At 33.3% G+C, this 16,869-nt stretch overlaps 1 protein-coding gene across 8 annotated transcripts in view; it reads left to right on the top strand.

The window, feature by feature from the left end:
- The window catches only part of FYB1 (FYN binding protein 1), a 170,519-nt gene extending 155,577 nt beyond the window's left edge, over positions 1 to 14,942 (top strand). For all 8 annotated transcript variants that reach the window (XM_077117036.1, XM_077117038.1, XM_077117045.1 and 5 more), the window contains 3 exons: positions 11,301 to 11,334; positions 13,379 to 13,410; positions 14,262 to 14,942. In XM_077117036.1, the coding sequence (XP_076973151.1) occupies positions 11,301 to 11,334; positions 13,379 to 13,410; positions 14,262 to 14,284 (89 nt within the window). In that variant the 3' untranslated portion in view covers positions 14,285 to 14,942. The remainder of the gene's footprint in view (positions 1 to 11,300; positions 11,335 to 13,378; positions 13,411 to 14,261) is intronic.
- The last annotated feature ends 1,927 nt before the right edge of the window (positions 14,943 to 16,869 follow it).

Raw genomic sequence — 16,869 nt, 5'->3', positions numbered from 1 at the left:
ATACAAAAGAAGGACCTGGGCTAAGCATGAGTTTACTGCCCAGCCTCTGAATGAGGGAATGTTCCCAGACCCAGGCTATGATTAAGGTAAGGTCAGGGAGGGGTGATAAGTCAGGCAATGGTGTCTTCCCCAAAAATATGTCTGTCTTTACCCTTACCTTCAGCCAATCCACCCAACATACTGTTACCCAAATATTATTTTTAAAATCTCAGAAAGTCTTTAAACATATAAATCCTTTATGATCCAGCCCCATCTTCATTGATTGCCATTTCCCCATCTGCAGCCAACACTCCAGAAATACAAACTACTTATTTATCATTCCCTGAACAGATTATGCTATTTTACCCTCTTATTCTATTTTATTTGACTTGGAATACCCATAATTGTATATTTTTTTAATTGAAAAATCTTCACGCACATACATTCTATGCATGGTGTACAATCAATGGCTAACAATATCATCACATAGTTGTGTATTCATCACCATGATCATTATTCTAGGTTGCTAGCTGCCAGAATGCAGTTTACCAGAAACGGAATGGCTTTTAAAGAGGGGAATTTAATAAGTTACTAGTTTACAATTCTAAGGCGAAGAATATGTTCCAATTACAAGTCTATAGAAATGTCCAATCAAAGGCATCCAGGGAAAGATACCTTGGTTCAAGAAGGCCGATGAAGTTCAGGGTTTCCCTTTCAAGTGAGAAGGCACATGGTGAACACAGTCAGAGTTTCTCTTTCATCTGGAAGGACACATGGCAAACATGGCATCATCTGCTAGCTTCTTCTCCTGGCTTCCTGTTTCATGAAGCTCCCCAGAAGACATTTTCCTTCTTTATCTCCAAGGGACTCTACTTCCTGTGGCTGTTGTTCTGCTCTACTCTCTCTGAATCACTTTTTCTCTAAAATGTTTCCTCTTTTATCAGACTCCAGAAACTTATCAAGACCCACCCAGATGAGTGGAGACATGTCGTCACCCAATCTAGCTTAACAACCACTCTTGATTAAATCACATCTCCAGGGAGATGATCTGGTTGCAGTTTCAAACATGCAGTATTGAATAGGGATTATTCTGCCCTTATGAAATGGGATTTAGATTAAAACATGGTTTTTCTAGGGGACATACATCCTGCCAAACCAGCACAATCATTTTTAGAACATTTGTATCATTCCAGTAAAAGAAATAAGAAAAAAGAAAAAACTCATACCTACCACACACCTTACCCTTCCCTCTCATTGACCATTAGTGCTTCCATTTACCCAATTTACATGATTATCTATTAATAGCAATTCAACTATCATCTAAAATTGGAAGCGCCCCCAGTCTCTGGTCTGGCTGGCCTTCCCATCACAATTAATCTCTCTGTGACTCCACCAAACTATATCGCTATAATTGTCCTTATTGTTCTACCAACCTATTACTCTTATTAGATTCTGAGCTTGAGAGTAGCTTCAATGAAATAATCTCAAATTTGTATTCCCAGAACATTGTATGGTACCTGGCACCTTGGATGTAGTTTACTAAATTGAATTTGACAATTTGGAAATTGACTGGACAACCAGATGGAAGTCTGGCATGTATAAACTCACAGGAAGAATTCTAATGGTTAATTTAACTGGGTGGAAAACAGAAGTTTTCAATCCTAGCCGCAGTAATGTGGTTATCTTCTTATGTATCATTGGAGACCCTCTAAATCCTTCAGTTCCTATTTCTGCATCTTCTGATTAGCCACAAAGACATTTGCAATCCAACATCAAGGTGACTGTAACGTGTTTCTCACCCTCCATTCTTCTCTAATTCGCCAAAGAATAGAAAATACAGCTTACTTAAACCTAAGACTGGTGATGATAAAAATGAAAGACTAAAGCATTAACAAGAATCTCCTGGGCGGGCCATGGGGGCTCAGCAAGTAGAGTTCTCATCTGCCATGCTGGAGACCCAGGTTCGCTTCCTGGTGCCTGCCCATACAAAAAAAATAAAAAAGAACCTCTTACCATTGTGAAGTGGGGGACAAGCCACTTTCACAGACAATATCACATTTGATCAAATCTCACCCACTGACTTCTGAAAGTACATACCATGTAGGCATGGGGATCTTAAATATGTAATTATGGCACATCCCCAAATGTTTAGAATTTCTCACTAATTTTTCTGCATATTCCACAACTGTCTCATAAACTGAGAGTTTTTCCATCTCTTGTAACTGGGAAAAAATTTTCTATAGAGTGTGGAATGAAGCCAAAATTCTCCACACTTCCTCTGGGGCATCAAAGAGAGAGACTTTAAAGTTGCTTTTAGATTTTCCGAAACCCAATCGATCATTTATTTGCTTAACTAATTTTTTTTTCATTTGTAAAATGACAACTGAGGAAAATTTCAAACACTTAGAAATCTAACAGTCATTCATATTTAAAGCCCCAGAAATAATTACAGAGGAAGAAGAAATGGGGGGAGAAACTTCTTATAAAATTAGGGTAATAATTCAAATCCAGTCTTATACACTGCATTTTGGTTTTTCCTTTCTATTGTATTGTGGACATTTTCGCTTGAACTTGAATATTATCCCACTTGCCTAAGTAAAATTTACTGTTTTTAAATGCATTAGACCAAATTGAGTAAATTTAACTTTATTTCTGGATTTGCTCACAACAAGTACAATAATGAGGAAATTATATGTTGGCATTTTTTATTAAGTAAAAAAAATGAAAATAATAGAACAAAGAAAATTTTTATTTTTCCAAGAACTTTCTTTATTTTGTTGGTGATTTTACATCTACAGTACCCTTCTGAAATATGAGTCAGTAGTCTTGAAACACATCTGCACTTTAGCAAACATTTTGGGAAGAAATTAACAGACACATATGGGGGGTTGGAAGCTAACATTCTTAACTAGCTCTACCCTACCACATATGTCAGAACATTTGTTTCAAGCCACTGTGTTCTGCTCCATGAATGTGAGGTTTCCAAATAATAATTTTATACTGTCTGTGCTGGCACCCACAATATTGTAGAGCTAACTAAAGATGGCAACCATTTACATAGAACAGAACTCTGATGAGCTTTTGTTTGTTTCATTTGTTTGCATTTTTCATGAACATTCTTTATGATGGATGTAAGCAAAGGGAGCATTCGCCTGTTGCAAAAATTATTTCTAGGAACTATGCTACACAGATAATATAAAAATTCATAAGTCACTTATTTTGACGCTATTGTGCATCGCACATTTCATAGAATGAGATTTAGCAGAGCTTCTGAAAAGACAACAAAACTTGTACAGTACTAACAGAGTAAATTTTATATAATTGCAATTTATAGCTAATGAGCCCCAAATTATCACATCATTTCAGTGAGTTAAAAGAGAGCAGCATAGTAACATCCCACACTCCTTCTCCTTGATACATATTATTTAAATAGCATTCACAATCACTGATATTTATGTAACACACACACACGCAAAAAAGAAAAAAATAACTCACAGTGTTCAACAAAAGAAAAAAGCTGTTCTTTAGAACTCTTACAGGCAAGAATTGCAGAGAATGGAGCAAGGATTTGAGAATTTAATAGAACAGACTTTTTATAATTGTGTGAACTTGAGATAGCTAAGCTGTACATCATGAATTATTAACTTTGATCAAGTAAAAGACTGTTTTAGGGCAATTATATATAGTGTTTTATCGAGGTCACAAATTTTTAGCATAATTGAGTTTAAAAACTAGATTACCCAAAAAACGAAAATGCAAAAAGCAAAAAGAAAAAAAAGTAGAGCAAATTTCCAAAAAATGGTGATTATATTTTCTTTTTTCTTTTTTTAATTGTATTTTTAATTTTTTTTACTCTTTCTTTATTAACAAAGTCATAGGTTTACAGAGCAATCATGCATAAAATACAGAATTCCTATATACCACTTCATCACCGACACCTTGCATTGGTGTGGAACATTTGTTACAATTGATGATAGCACATTTTTATAATTGTAGAATTAATTAAAGTGCATGGTGTAACTTATGGTTCACTATTTGTAGTGTAGTTCCATGGATTTTTAAAATTTTTATTCTGTTCCCATATATGCAATCTAACATTACCCTTTTAATCTTATTTAGATATATATTTCAGTGATAACTGTATTCACAGTTTTGGACTACCATCCCCACCATCCATTACCAAAATTTTCCCATCATTCCAAATAGAAACCCTATATATTTGAAGCCTCTTCACATTCCCTATCCCTACCCTGTCCTCTAGTTACTTATATTCTAGATTATGTCTCTATAAATTTGCTTATTCTAATAGTTTCAAATTACTGAGCTCATACAATATTTGTCTTTTCGTATCTGGCTTATTTCACTCAACATGATGTCTTCAAGTTTCATCCATGTTGTTGCCTGTATCAGGACTTCATTTCTTTTTACTGCCGAATAGTAGTCCATTGTAAATAAGTACCAATTTTATTTATCCATTCGTTGGTTGACAGACACTTTGGTTGCTTCCATCTTCATCTTTTGGGCTTGTGAATAATGCTGATGTGAATATCAGTGTACAAATATCTGTTCAAGTCCCTGCTTTCATTCTTTTATATAGCCAGTACTGGGATTGCCAGATCATATGATAATTCTACACTCAACTTTCTAAGGAACTGCCAAACTATTTTCTACAGTGTCTGCACCATTTTATATTTCTAACAGCAATGAATGAGTGTCCCTATTTCTCTACATCCTTTCCAAACTTATCCCCCATCCCTTTTTTTATAGCAACCATTCTAATGGGTATGAAATGGCACCTCATTGTGGTTTTTAAATTTTTTTAAAAAAATTTATTTATTAATTTAAAAAATTAATTTAAAAATTTAACAAACAAAACATTAACATAGATAATCAGTATCATTGTGGTTTTAACTTGCATTTCCCTGATGGCTAAAGATTTGAGCTTCTTTTGATGTGCTTTTGGCCATTTGTGTATCTTCTTTGGAGAGATGTCTGTTCAAAGCCCATTTTTTTGTCCATTTCTTAATTGGATTGTCTTTTTGTTAAGTTGAAGTTTTTTTTATATATTCTGTATATTAATCCTTTATTAGATATGTGGTTTCCAAATATCTTCTCCCATCGTGTAAGTTGTCATTTTACTTTAATGATGAAGTCCTTGAAGGAACAAAAGTGTTTAATTTTTGTAGGTTCTATTTATCTATTTTATTTTTCTTTTTGGGGGGTGTGCTTTGGGTATAAAGTCTAAGTAATGATGATTGCTTAACACAAGGTTCTAAAATTGTTTCCCTATATTTTATTTCTAGGAGTTTAATAATTCTAACTATAGTATTATGGTCTTTGACCCATTTTTGAGTTCATTTTTGTATATGGTATAAAATAATAGTCCTCCTTCTTTTTTTACTCCTTTTTGCAAATGGTGATCCAGTTTCCCCAACACAATTTGTTGAAGAGAATATTCTTTCCAAATTGAGTATTCTTTGCTGCATTGTCAAAAGTCAATTGACCATAAACATAAGGGTTGATTTCTAAGCTCTAAATTCTATTCCATTGATCTTTATGTCTGTCCTTGTGCCAATTACATGCTTTTTTGATTACCATGGCTTTGTATTAAGTTTTGAAATCAGAAAGTATGAGTCATCCAACTTCATTCTTCATTTTCAAGATGGCTTTAACTATTTGTGGCCCTTTACCCTTCCATGTAAATTTGATGATTGGCTTTTCCATTTCTGCAAGGATGGTTGTTGGAATTTTAATTGGGATTGTATTGAATCCATGAATTGCCTTGTGTAGTATTGATACCTTAATGATATTTAATCTCCCATTCCAGGAACACAAAATGCCCTTCCGTTTATTTAGGTCTTCAGTTTCTTGTACCAATGTTCTATTGTTCTCTGTGTACAAGTCCTTTACATCCCTAGTTAGATTTTTTCCTAGATATATAATTCTTTTAGATGCTGTTGTGAATGAATTTTTTCTTCATTTCTCATTCCAATTGTTCACTGCTTATATATAGAAACATTACAGATTTTGGGGTGTTGATCTTGTACCCTGACGCTATGCTGAATTCATTTATTAGCTCGAGGGGTTTTGTTGTGGATTTTTCCAGATTTTTTTTGTATGTATAATCTTATCATCTGCAAATAAGGATAGTTTTACTTCTTCCTTTCCAATTTGTGTACCTTTTATTGCTTTTTCTTGCCTATTGCTGAATAGCAGTGGTGACAGTGGGCATCTTTGTCTTTATCTTGATCTTGGAGGGAAAGCTTTCAGTTTTTTGACATTAGGTAAGATTTTAGCTGCCAGCATTTCATATATGCCTTTTATCATGTGGAGGAAGTTTCCTTCTACTCCTAGTGTTCTAAGTGTTTTTATCAAAAAAGTGTTGCTGCATTTTGTCAAATTCCTTTTCTGCATCAATTGAAATGATCATTTGATTTCTTTCTTTCATTCTGTTAGTGTGACAACTACATTAATTGATTTTTTTATGTTGATGTAACCTTGCAAATCAGGGATAAATTGCACATGAGTATAGTGTGTGATTCTTTCAATATGCTGTTGGATTTAATTTGCTAGTATTTTGTTGAAGATTTATGCGTCTGTATTCATAAGAGACATTGACCTATAGTTTTCTTTCCTGGTAATATCTTTATCCAGCATTGGTATGAGGGTAATGTTGGCCTTATAGAATAAGTTAGGGAGTGTTGCTTCCTTCTCAATTTTTTGGAAGAGTTTGAGAAGAACTGGAGTTAAGTCTCCTTGAATGTTTGGTAGAATTTCCCTGTGAAGCTATCTGGTCCTGGGCTTTTCTTTGTTGGGAGGTTTTTTATTATTGATTCAATTTCTTTACTAGTAATTGTTTTGTTGAGTTCTTATAGACTAGGTACTGAGTCAGTATAGGTAAGTTGTATGTATCTAAGAATTTTCCATTTCCTCTAGAATGTCTAGCTTACTGCATACAGTCATTTGCAGTATACTCTTATAGTTCTTTTTCTTTCAGCAGGGTCAGTAGGAATATCCCCCTTTTTGTTTCTGATTTTCATCACTTGCATCCTCTCTTTTGTTCCTTGTCAGTCTAGCTAAAGTTTTGTCAATTTTATTGATCTTTTCAAGAAGCCAACTTTTGGTTCTGTTGACTCTCTCTATTGTTTTTTTATTTTGTTTTCTATTTCATTTATTTTCACTCTAGTCTTTGTTATTTCCTTCCTTCCTTCTTGATTTGGATTTAGGTTGCTCTTCTTTTTCTATTTCTTCCAGCTTTTAGGTTAGGTCTCTGATTTGTAATTTTTCTTGCTTATTAATGTAAGCAATTAGAGCCATAAATTTCCCTCTTAGCATTGCCTTTGCTATATCCAATAATTTTGGTACCTTGTATTTTCATTTTCATTTGCCTCAAGATATTTCCTAATTTTACCTCTAATTCTCACTTTAGCCCATTGGTTATTTAAGAATGTGTTGTTTGATTTCCACATATTTGTGAATTTTCCATGTCTCCATATGTTCTTGACATCTAGCTTCATTCCCTTGTTGTCAAAGAATATGCTTTGTATAATTTCAACATTTTAAAATTTATTGAGACTTGTTTTATGACCCAAAATGTGGTCTAAATTGGAGAATGATTCTATGTGCATTCAAGAAGAATGTGTTTTCTGTTTTCATTGGAGCAATGTTCTACATATGTCTGTTTGGTCGTGTTGGTTCAGTGTATCCGTCAAGTTCTGTACCTACTTGTTAATCTCCTGGCTAGATTTTCTATCCATTCTTGAGAATGGGTGTGTTAAATTCTCCTACTAATTCTACTAATTCTATTAATGTAGAATTGTCAATTTCTCCCTTCAAATCTGTCAGGATTTGTTTCATATATTTTGGGGCTCTGCTGTTAGGTGTGTATATATATATATATTTTACATATATATATGTAAAATTGTTACATCTTCCTGTTGAGTTGCCCCTTTTATCAGTATATAATGACAATCTTTGTCCCTTGTAACTGTTTTTTTTACTTATAGTCTATTTTATCTGATATTAGTATAACCACTCCAACTCTCTTTTGGTTGCTACTTGCATGGTATATTTTTTCCCATCCTTTTGCCATCCAGCTACTTTATCTTTGACCTTGAGGTGAGTCTCTTGCAGACAGCATATAATTGGGTCATGCTTTTTCATCTGTCCTGCCAATCTTTGCCTTTTGACTGGACAGTTTAACCCATTTACATTTAAAATCACTGCCAATAATATGAGAATTTCTTCATCATTTTGCTATTTTTCATTTGTAAGTCTTATACCTTTTTGGTCTCTCACTTCCAGAAGCACTATATTTTATTTCTTTGCTGCAATTTCATTTACTGCTTTACAACTTACAATTCAGAAACTTTACACATCACATTTTGTCAACTTAGTAATTAATACACAAAAATATTAGGTTCCACAGAGCGAGATTACATGGTCTTTCCCATCAAGACTGCAATGGTCTGCTCTTTGCAGCTGGAGCTCAGTTTGTTTCCTCTTATTCAGATGGGTATTTCCCAAAACTTTACAGCCTTGAATTTTTGTGTTTATTTGTTAGCCCTTCCCTTTTTGGTCTCTCAGAGTCACTTTCCTGCAACCTGCATGATGCTTACTTGGACTTCCCTCCCTTCATGGTACATTTCTCCCGAAGCTTGCTGTAGTGGTTTCAGAGTCCTCCTGTCCCTTCACCTTGTAAACCACAGAGATGCCTTCGTATGCAGCAAGCTTCAACTGGTGCATGTTTTTGGTGGGCCAGACAATGAGCTGGAGGGTAACTCACAGGAGGCTTCCAGATTATCCTGCTGCCAACCTCTAGATAAAGCAGTGTATCTTTCAATCTCCATTGCTTCCACCCCTGTTCATGGAAAGTTGAAACAAAGGTTATAGCTGCCTTTGTTGGGGCAGGTTGAAACCATAGCTACCCTCAGAGTCCAGACCCAGTTATTGGAATTCACTAATCAAAAGCCATGTTCAGTGGTCAGTCATTCCCACCCGTGTTCTTGAGGAATAGGATTTTTATGTCCTTTCTGTAACCAGCAAGCTAACCAAGGACTGGACCCTGCAGTGATTTGCCAAGAGAGTGGTGACAGATGCTGGTAGCCACCATGCAGAGTCAGCAATTTAGTGTTTTATACTGTAGTTTATCAGTCTTTACCTCCTACTCTTCATGGATGCTACACAGTGTTCTTCTGACTTCCAGAGTTTCAAAATGGTTGTTTCAGATAGTTCCTTCCTGTTTAATAGGGTTTTGGTGGAAGGACTGAGTCCTGGAACTCCCTACTCTGCCATATTTACCAGAAGTTCCATGTTTTGGACCATATTTCTTTTAATCTTCTAAAGATTTTGTTTAAAATAGAAATACATTTGATGGTAGATTAATTCCCATCTCTGGCAACATTCTATAATTTCATATACATTTCTTTAATTTTCTATACTCTCATCTTAGTTCAAAGGCTTTGCCAAGGCCTAAAACTCACAAGTTAACAAGATTAACTTCCTTGTTAAAGGTTTCAGTTCATATATATCATTTGTTTTTAATTATTTACATAAGTATGAATATAGTATGGGAACATTTAGCATTATATCATTTTATTTTTCAATTCACTTTAAAAGGGAATCCAAAATGAAAACAGAACCAACAAATTTGATTGATGGAGAAAAAATGTAACAATGATTCCCACAAAAAACTGTCTAAGTTTTATTTTGGTCCAAACACAGATACAAGTAAAGACAGATTTCAATTTTAATGAACTTGACACAAAATCCGCAGTTTGTTCTAAAGCTTGTTAACTTCAGAGATTTTTTTCTTTCTAAAGATACATGTAGAATTAAATTTGTTAGAGATGAGCTTATTCCCCTTTAAAAATTATGTTAAATTATGATTATACTTAATTTAAGAAGACCATCTGTGAACATGAAATGAATGAAATGAATACTGATATCAAAGACAAGGATGATGGATATTAAGTTTTTTCATGTTCTTACCTTAATTTTTGCTACCCTTGCTTTAATTGAAATAAAAAGGAAGGTGTAACATGGTCTAATTACTCTTACTCTGAGTAAAATATTACTTTTATTATGCTTTTATCATTTCACACATGCTTCATTACTTCCTCATGACAGGAATTCTAAGATAACTAATTATTTCCTTTTTAAATATTATGCTTATAACTAGTTTTCATTGAAAAGTGATGAACTTCTGGATAAAATATTTTGGTGGAGTTTTTTGTGCCATGGAATATTTAAGAGAAAGCTCATATTTATAAGTTTTAATCTACAATTTCTGTTGTATCATCCTGACTTAAAAAAAAGAAAACCTTTTCATGTTTAATCAATAGCTATCTGACATCAATATGATTAAGTTTATTGTCTCTTCTATTAATCTTTGCTTATGGGCTGCCTGTATGTATCCGCGTGTATATATAATTTTTGACACAGTTACTCTAATTTAGAACCAAAACTAGATCTAAAGTGGACCTAGACCAAAAGACTGATTCAGTGAAAGAAATTATTTAGAATTTACATTAACACAATAAATAATAATAATCTCAAACACACAATGAATTTTAGGCACTAACACAAAACTAACAATTTCAAATATTGGTAATATTAATTAGATGTCAGCAGACATATTTTCAAGAAATATAGTCTATGATTTTCTTAAGATTATTTGGCACAATGCAGGACAAATAGAAGATACTCAGCATAAATCTAGGATTCCCTGCATAACCAGGCAATTTCTAGAATTCCTAGTTTGTTTTCTTTCATAATGCTTTTATCCCATGAAAGGCAAAAATTCAAACATTGTTTAGAAAGCATGCACCCCCACGTAGCCATTAGCACTCTGGCATCAGAAAGGAGAGTTGAATGCAGTTCTGAGTCTGTGCAATATAATGAAATTTCAAAGCACAAGTCTTTGTTCTAATAGCATTTTAAATACCTATCAACTACCTTTTCAATGAGAGAAACTACACACTCTAAATTCTTCTTAAGATTGGTTCAAGTACCTTGAAGAAACAGATTAAAAATTTTGAACACCTTGTTTTGTTACCTGCAGTAGTTTAGAGAAGAAAATAAAGGTTTTTTTTTGTAAGGGGACTAAAAATACTTCATATGGAGGTAAAAAGAGACATGTTGAAGAGATAAAAATCACGGAGATTCAAAGAAGAGAGGAAGGAAAGCGAAATCGATAAAAATAAGAAAAATGGTGATATTTGGAGACAGATTTAATATCTTCATATTTCAATTTCTTAAAAGAAATATTAAAGAATTTTCAATCCTGTATTGTTAATAAAATTTCCTTTTTTTCTTCACAGACGGTTATGTCCTTCGGAGTTATTTGGTGGACAAGTAAGCATTTGTCTTCTAATTTTCTTCTAATATTATACTTACTAAAAGAATTTTGTGCTTTTCTTTAAGAAAGATTCCTGATATAGTTTAAATAACATAACTTATTGAGCTGTCATAAATAAGTTTTAATATCATATGCCATATTAATGTCAGTATTTGCATTAATGATTATATTGTTTATAGTTTTGTATATTCACTGGGTTCTCCACTCAATAAACACTATAGATAGATCAAACTAACATTTTCATTAATACTCTGCGTTTCACTTGCTGATGATTGCAGTTTGGTTGAATTGAATTCATCAGGGGCCAATTAGTATCTACACACTAGGTGCTAATCTCTTCTGTTAATTTATAATTTGGCCCATTGAGGGCTGTTTTCCACTCACACCAGGCACAGTAGAGTATTATGTTGTTTTTTTGGTAGGAGGTCAGAAAAAGATAATAGTCAATGATTCTTCTACTCTTATGAATGAGGCATTCTGTCTGTCATAGATCAGACTGTTAAGCAGTCTGTACCAGTGACACTGGAGTCCGCCCAAAACATTTTAAGATTCTTTTCCAGGTAATTAGCGCCAGAAATGAGCTCCATCATCAGGTTAGTTCACATGCCAATAAATAAGATTGACATAATACAGTATAATGAAAACATCAAGCATGATTCACAAACTATGTTCATAGACAACCTGACACCAGTCATTAAAAAGACAGGTCAATGTTTTTAAGTGCTCTGTCAGCAAAATAGTAGTGAATTAAAAAAGTAACCATCATCATAACACCTTTGTTTCCCTAAAAGCTGAATGGGACTTTTCAATGGGTTTTGTTCTAGGAAAGACACAAATTTCAAGGAAAGTATGTGTGGCAAATAATAGGACATCTTTATCACTGATTATTACTGGATGATTAAGATACCATTTAGAAAGTCTACTCTCTAAGTTACCATTGTATCACCACCTATTAAAGAGGACACAATGTTTTTCAAGTAAATGATGGGAAAATCTGTGCTCTTTACTTTTATATCAGATTTCCATTAGCCAAAGACTCACCAAATCTCATAAATAGCAGCAAAACACAAGACATAGTGAGCGCACAGCATCTGGCATAGCTGGCATCAATTTGAAGAGCCAGCTTCTGGCTCCACAATAAAAGCACAGTGATCACACAAAAATCAAAAGTGTATCTGATCTAAGCAACAAAGCCACTTCAGGTTTCTGAACTTTGAAGTAGTTTTTATCTTAATTACTTCTATATCACTCTCTCCCCCATTAGATTATAAGCTGCTTGAAATCAAAGCCTGTGTCTTATTCATATTTGTGTCTGCTGGTATGTAGGAGGACCTCGGATGTTTGTTGAATAGAATATGTCACAGAGACGCAGTGCCAGGCAAAACCTAAAATATGTAAAAGTAGCCAACACTACTCTCATGAATGCTGCCTATAATCATAAATAATATTTTTGGAATTATTTAACATAAAAAAATCACCATGAGAGTCATATCTTGGCTACTAATTTTATAATTAATATTTATAAAATTATAATTAGAAACATGAAAATGATTCAGCCTTTCCAATACCAAATATTATTGGATTTTATTCATCATTTGACATTCAAGTGAAGGTATAAAGCTACTAGTAAAGGATATAAAGAATTATAATAGTTTTGTATTAAGAACCCCTAATGGAGTATTGTACCATAATAAGATTTCAAGTAGCTCATTTCAATAAGTACATCTTACCTGGTACAGCAACCCACGTGCTGGTTCATGCTAGGATCTAAAGATGAGTAAGGCACTATTATGCTCTTGCGGTATGTTTCAATTATTCTACATATGTAATACTGAACAAACTGTGGGGTTTTTAAAAGAGTGCAATCAGGGGTTCATTGGAACCAATGAAAGAAGAGATGCAGAAAAATATGAAATTTCTTTCACTTCATTCTTTATACCTTGTGTTATGTAAAAGAATATTATCATTCTTTTCTTCTATATATTGCTTTAATTTTAAAAAGCTATTTTCTTTAAAATATGTCATTTTCTACATTTACAGTGATGGAGAGATCTATGATGATATTGCTGATGGTAAGTCTCCTATGGCACCCACCACAGAGAGTAGTAACAGTTTTTAATAACAAATATTAAAAATAGCTTAGATTAATTGGAGTCTTCCAAAGCTGATCGGCATTTGAATCACTTGAAAATGTTAGGAAAGGTAAATGCCCTGCTTCAACATAAGAAAATCAATTAATGTAAATGCCCTGGTATAGCGGAAAGAAAAAACCATTTCCGCACAGGACTAGAGATAATAAAAAATAATAATGAATAATAAAATAATAATAAATAAAACAATTTATGTTGTTTGAAAGCATTAGTATAAAAATAGTTGCTGGATTTTTCATTGTACCATGAATCTTAAGATTTTTTCTTTTATGCACATAAATATGTGTACTAAGCTAGTCAATTGGTACTTATTTTGTAACCTATAGTATTGATGCATATTCTCTAAGCTTCATATAAGATTATTTCTAAATTATGATCTAAAAATTAATCTTAACTGAAATGAGGTATAGTGTTAATTTATCTTGCCTTTTCATCACCCTTTATGTTTGTGTTTCTTGCTGATATTCAATATTTTCAGCCTCATTAAGAAGGTACTACCCCTAAGTACATTTAATTAAATGCCACATGAAATAAAATAGTCCTGGGTTTCATTTCAAAAAAGAATAAATCAGATCCTTTGCTAGAATTGTACACTAAACAATGAGAGTTGAATATATTGCCTTCTATTTAACTAATTTGTCCCAAAGTGATCCAGTTCTAATTCTTTTATCCTGATATCAGAAGAGTATATACTCACTCACATTTCCAACTTTGGAATGCTTAAAAAGTATATGCTTTACATAACTATATTAAATGTGTTTTTTTTCTTTCAGGTTGTATCTATGACAATGACTAACACTCAGCTTTGGTCATTGTGCTGTGCTCATTAGATGAAGTCTGGGTTTTAATTGGTATATTACTGGATATCAGAAAATGAATGCACTCATCTACTTGCCATTTGTTATGACATTCTGATTATCTCTATACAGTTTTGAAATTTTGGACTTAGAAAATGATCTCTCTGCTTCATCAACATCTCAGAAGATGGCATTAATGAGATATAAGAACTATTAAATATACCATTTCTGTCTTGACTACAATTATGAAGCCACTTCTTTTGGACCATCAATAGACAACTCTTCCTCCCTATCCCCCCAAAAGGCAATAATTTGGGGAGAAATAACTGTCCTGTCTAAAGAAATATAAGAAAGAAAAATAAAGAAATATAAAGCAGGAAATTTTAATACATTCTACAAGAAGGAAAACTATTTTTTCACCTCTAATCATAATATATAATCTTATATTCTCTACTATCCAAATTATTAATCTTTTTTAAAAAGGTAGAACTATTTCATCTGCTGGTGGGTTAAATGTTTTCCACAATTATAGTAAAAGCAGGCCATTGATATAAAGTTTGTCCCTATTTGTTACTTAAAAATATGTATTATTTTATAAGAATGTATGCATTTAGTATATACATCTAAGATTAAACCTGTAGAGAAATGTAAAAAAGATTACTTTTAGCAGATTCATATGCTAACAGTTTAATTTTGTACTCAGTTTATTTGTAACTAGAGTAATATGAATGAGGATTACCCTAAAATTATGAAGTATGGAAGAATGGACCTTGAAATAAATTACCTTTTATGGTATCTCTTTACATAAAGACTCTTTTAAAGTCCCCCCTTTCCCATTACTTTTACAGAACTTTTTTTTTTTTTTGGCCATTTGACTGGAAAGTTGGCCAACAGAAGGAATATAAATTAAACTCATTCTCAAAATAATCCCAAAACAAAATGTGAAGCATTTGGATTTCAAATGCTAAAAACACTAAACACCATGGTACAAAATTCAAACCCAATACCCAAGAAAATAGCATAGTAGGTCATTTTTTCACCTTGTCCAAAATATGAAATGAACCCTAAGGCTGGCTCTGTTACTAAAGGACCAGGTTGTGTTGATGAGTAAATTATCCCTCAATTTCCTAATCTGTAAATTATAGGATTAGATTAGGTCCATTTTCCCAACTTTTTTCACAACAGATGACCTCAAAGTTGTATAATTCTCCTCCCACTCCAGTCCATGTTCCAAGTCTTTGTCTATTTTTTAAAATGCATTTATTAAACAATAATTAAATGCATTATCCATGTTTTAATATTGCAAAGGTCTGCTGGAACTTTTGAAGAGTTGCCTCACAGTTCAGAAAAATATTTCCAAGTAATTGTAAAGGAACTCAAAGCTTTCATATGGGTAAAATGGGATTTTCATTATGTGCTTTGAAATTTGAAAGTAGCTCATCCACCTCCATTGCTTAATTTATAGTCTGTGGCCCCCAGATTAGAAGTCACTGATCTCAAAGTTTCCCTACTATTTCAAAATATCTTGACGTCTACTTTTTTTTTTTCACGTGGGCCGGCACCGGGAATCAAACCTGGGATAGCAGGCAAGAACTCTGCGTTTTGAGCCACCGAGGCCTGCCCTTGATGTGCACTTTTTGATAGGGTAAACATTATATGCCTATAAGATGAGTTTCTTTTAATCTAGATAGAAGTACTTGATTCAGAAGTATTTTTTTGTTTGTTAAATTTGTTAACAAATATACACAATGCACTGACAGTATATTTCCAGTACTTTTTTTCTGATTGAGACTAGCATAGGTTCAATACCATGTCAGTTTTTAAAATTCCAAAATAGATCAAGAGAAAATTTTAGAGTTTTGGTTTATACACCAAGAAAAAAACACATACATACCTATGAAAGATTTATGTAGCAGACAATAATCTTAACATATGACATATATTTGAAATATTAATTTTAATATCTTAAATGTTATTTTTGCTATAGTTTTAAGTATGGAATTTTGTAGAAGAACTACATATAAATAATACCTTTAGTAGACGATCTTGTTTCCTACTTCAAATTATTCAGACTACCAACCTTTCCCTTAACTTGATCCCAAATATGAATGTCTTTTTCTGTGCCCATCTTTACCTCTCTTTGTTTCAGTTTCGGAGGATGGGATTCCTCCTGTTCAATGCCAAACTTGCCATCAGTGCACCTGATACTTTTGCCTCCAATTCTGCTGTGGAAATTGAGATATAAAGGGCAGTTTTCTACAACCTTCAACCTTAACCCATATCAAGACACTAACCCAGGGAGTAAACTGTCACTCCTCAGATTAAAGCCGTTGAGCCCGTTTTTTCCTACTTCCTCTGGAGTCCTCCTCCACAATTCATTTCCCTTCCCCTTCCTCTCCCCTTCCTTTCCCTCTCTGTCTCTTCCCATCTCTTTCCCTTCCTCCCTCTTCTTTACCTTTAACTCCTACCGTTGTACAGATTCCTTCCTCTGGGTTAACAAATATTCTCAAGTTTTGTCTATCCAAAAATCAAGACAAAACCTTGCCTTGAACCAAATATCTCTCCAACTACAGCCCATTTCTAT

The sequence above is a fragment of the Tamandua tetradactyla genome, chromosome 9 (assembly GCF_023851605.1).
Source record: "Tamandua tetradactyla isolate mTamTet1 chromosome 9, mTamTet1.pri, whole genome shotgun sequence".
NCBI lineage: Eukaryota > Metazoa > Chordata > Mammalia > Pilosa > Myrmecophagidae > Tamandua > Tamandua tetradactyla.
The sequence above is the reverse complement of the archived record's forward strand: the minus strand, read 5'-3'. Positions and strand labels throughout refer to the sequence as shown.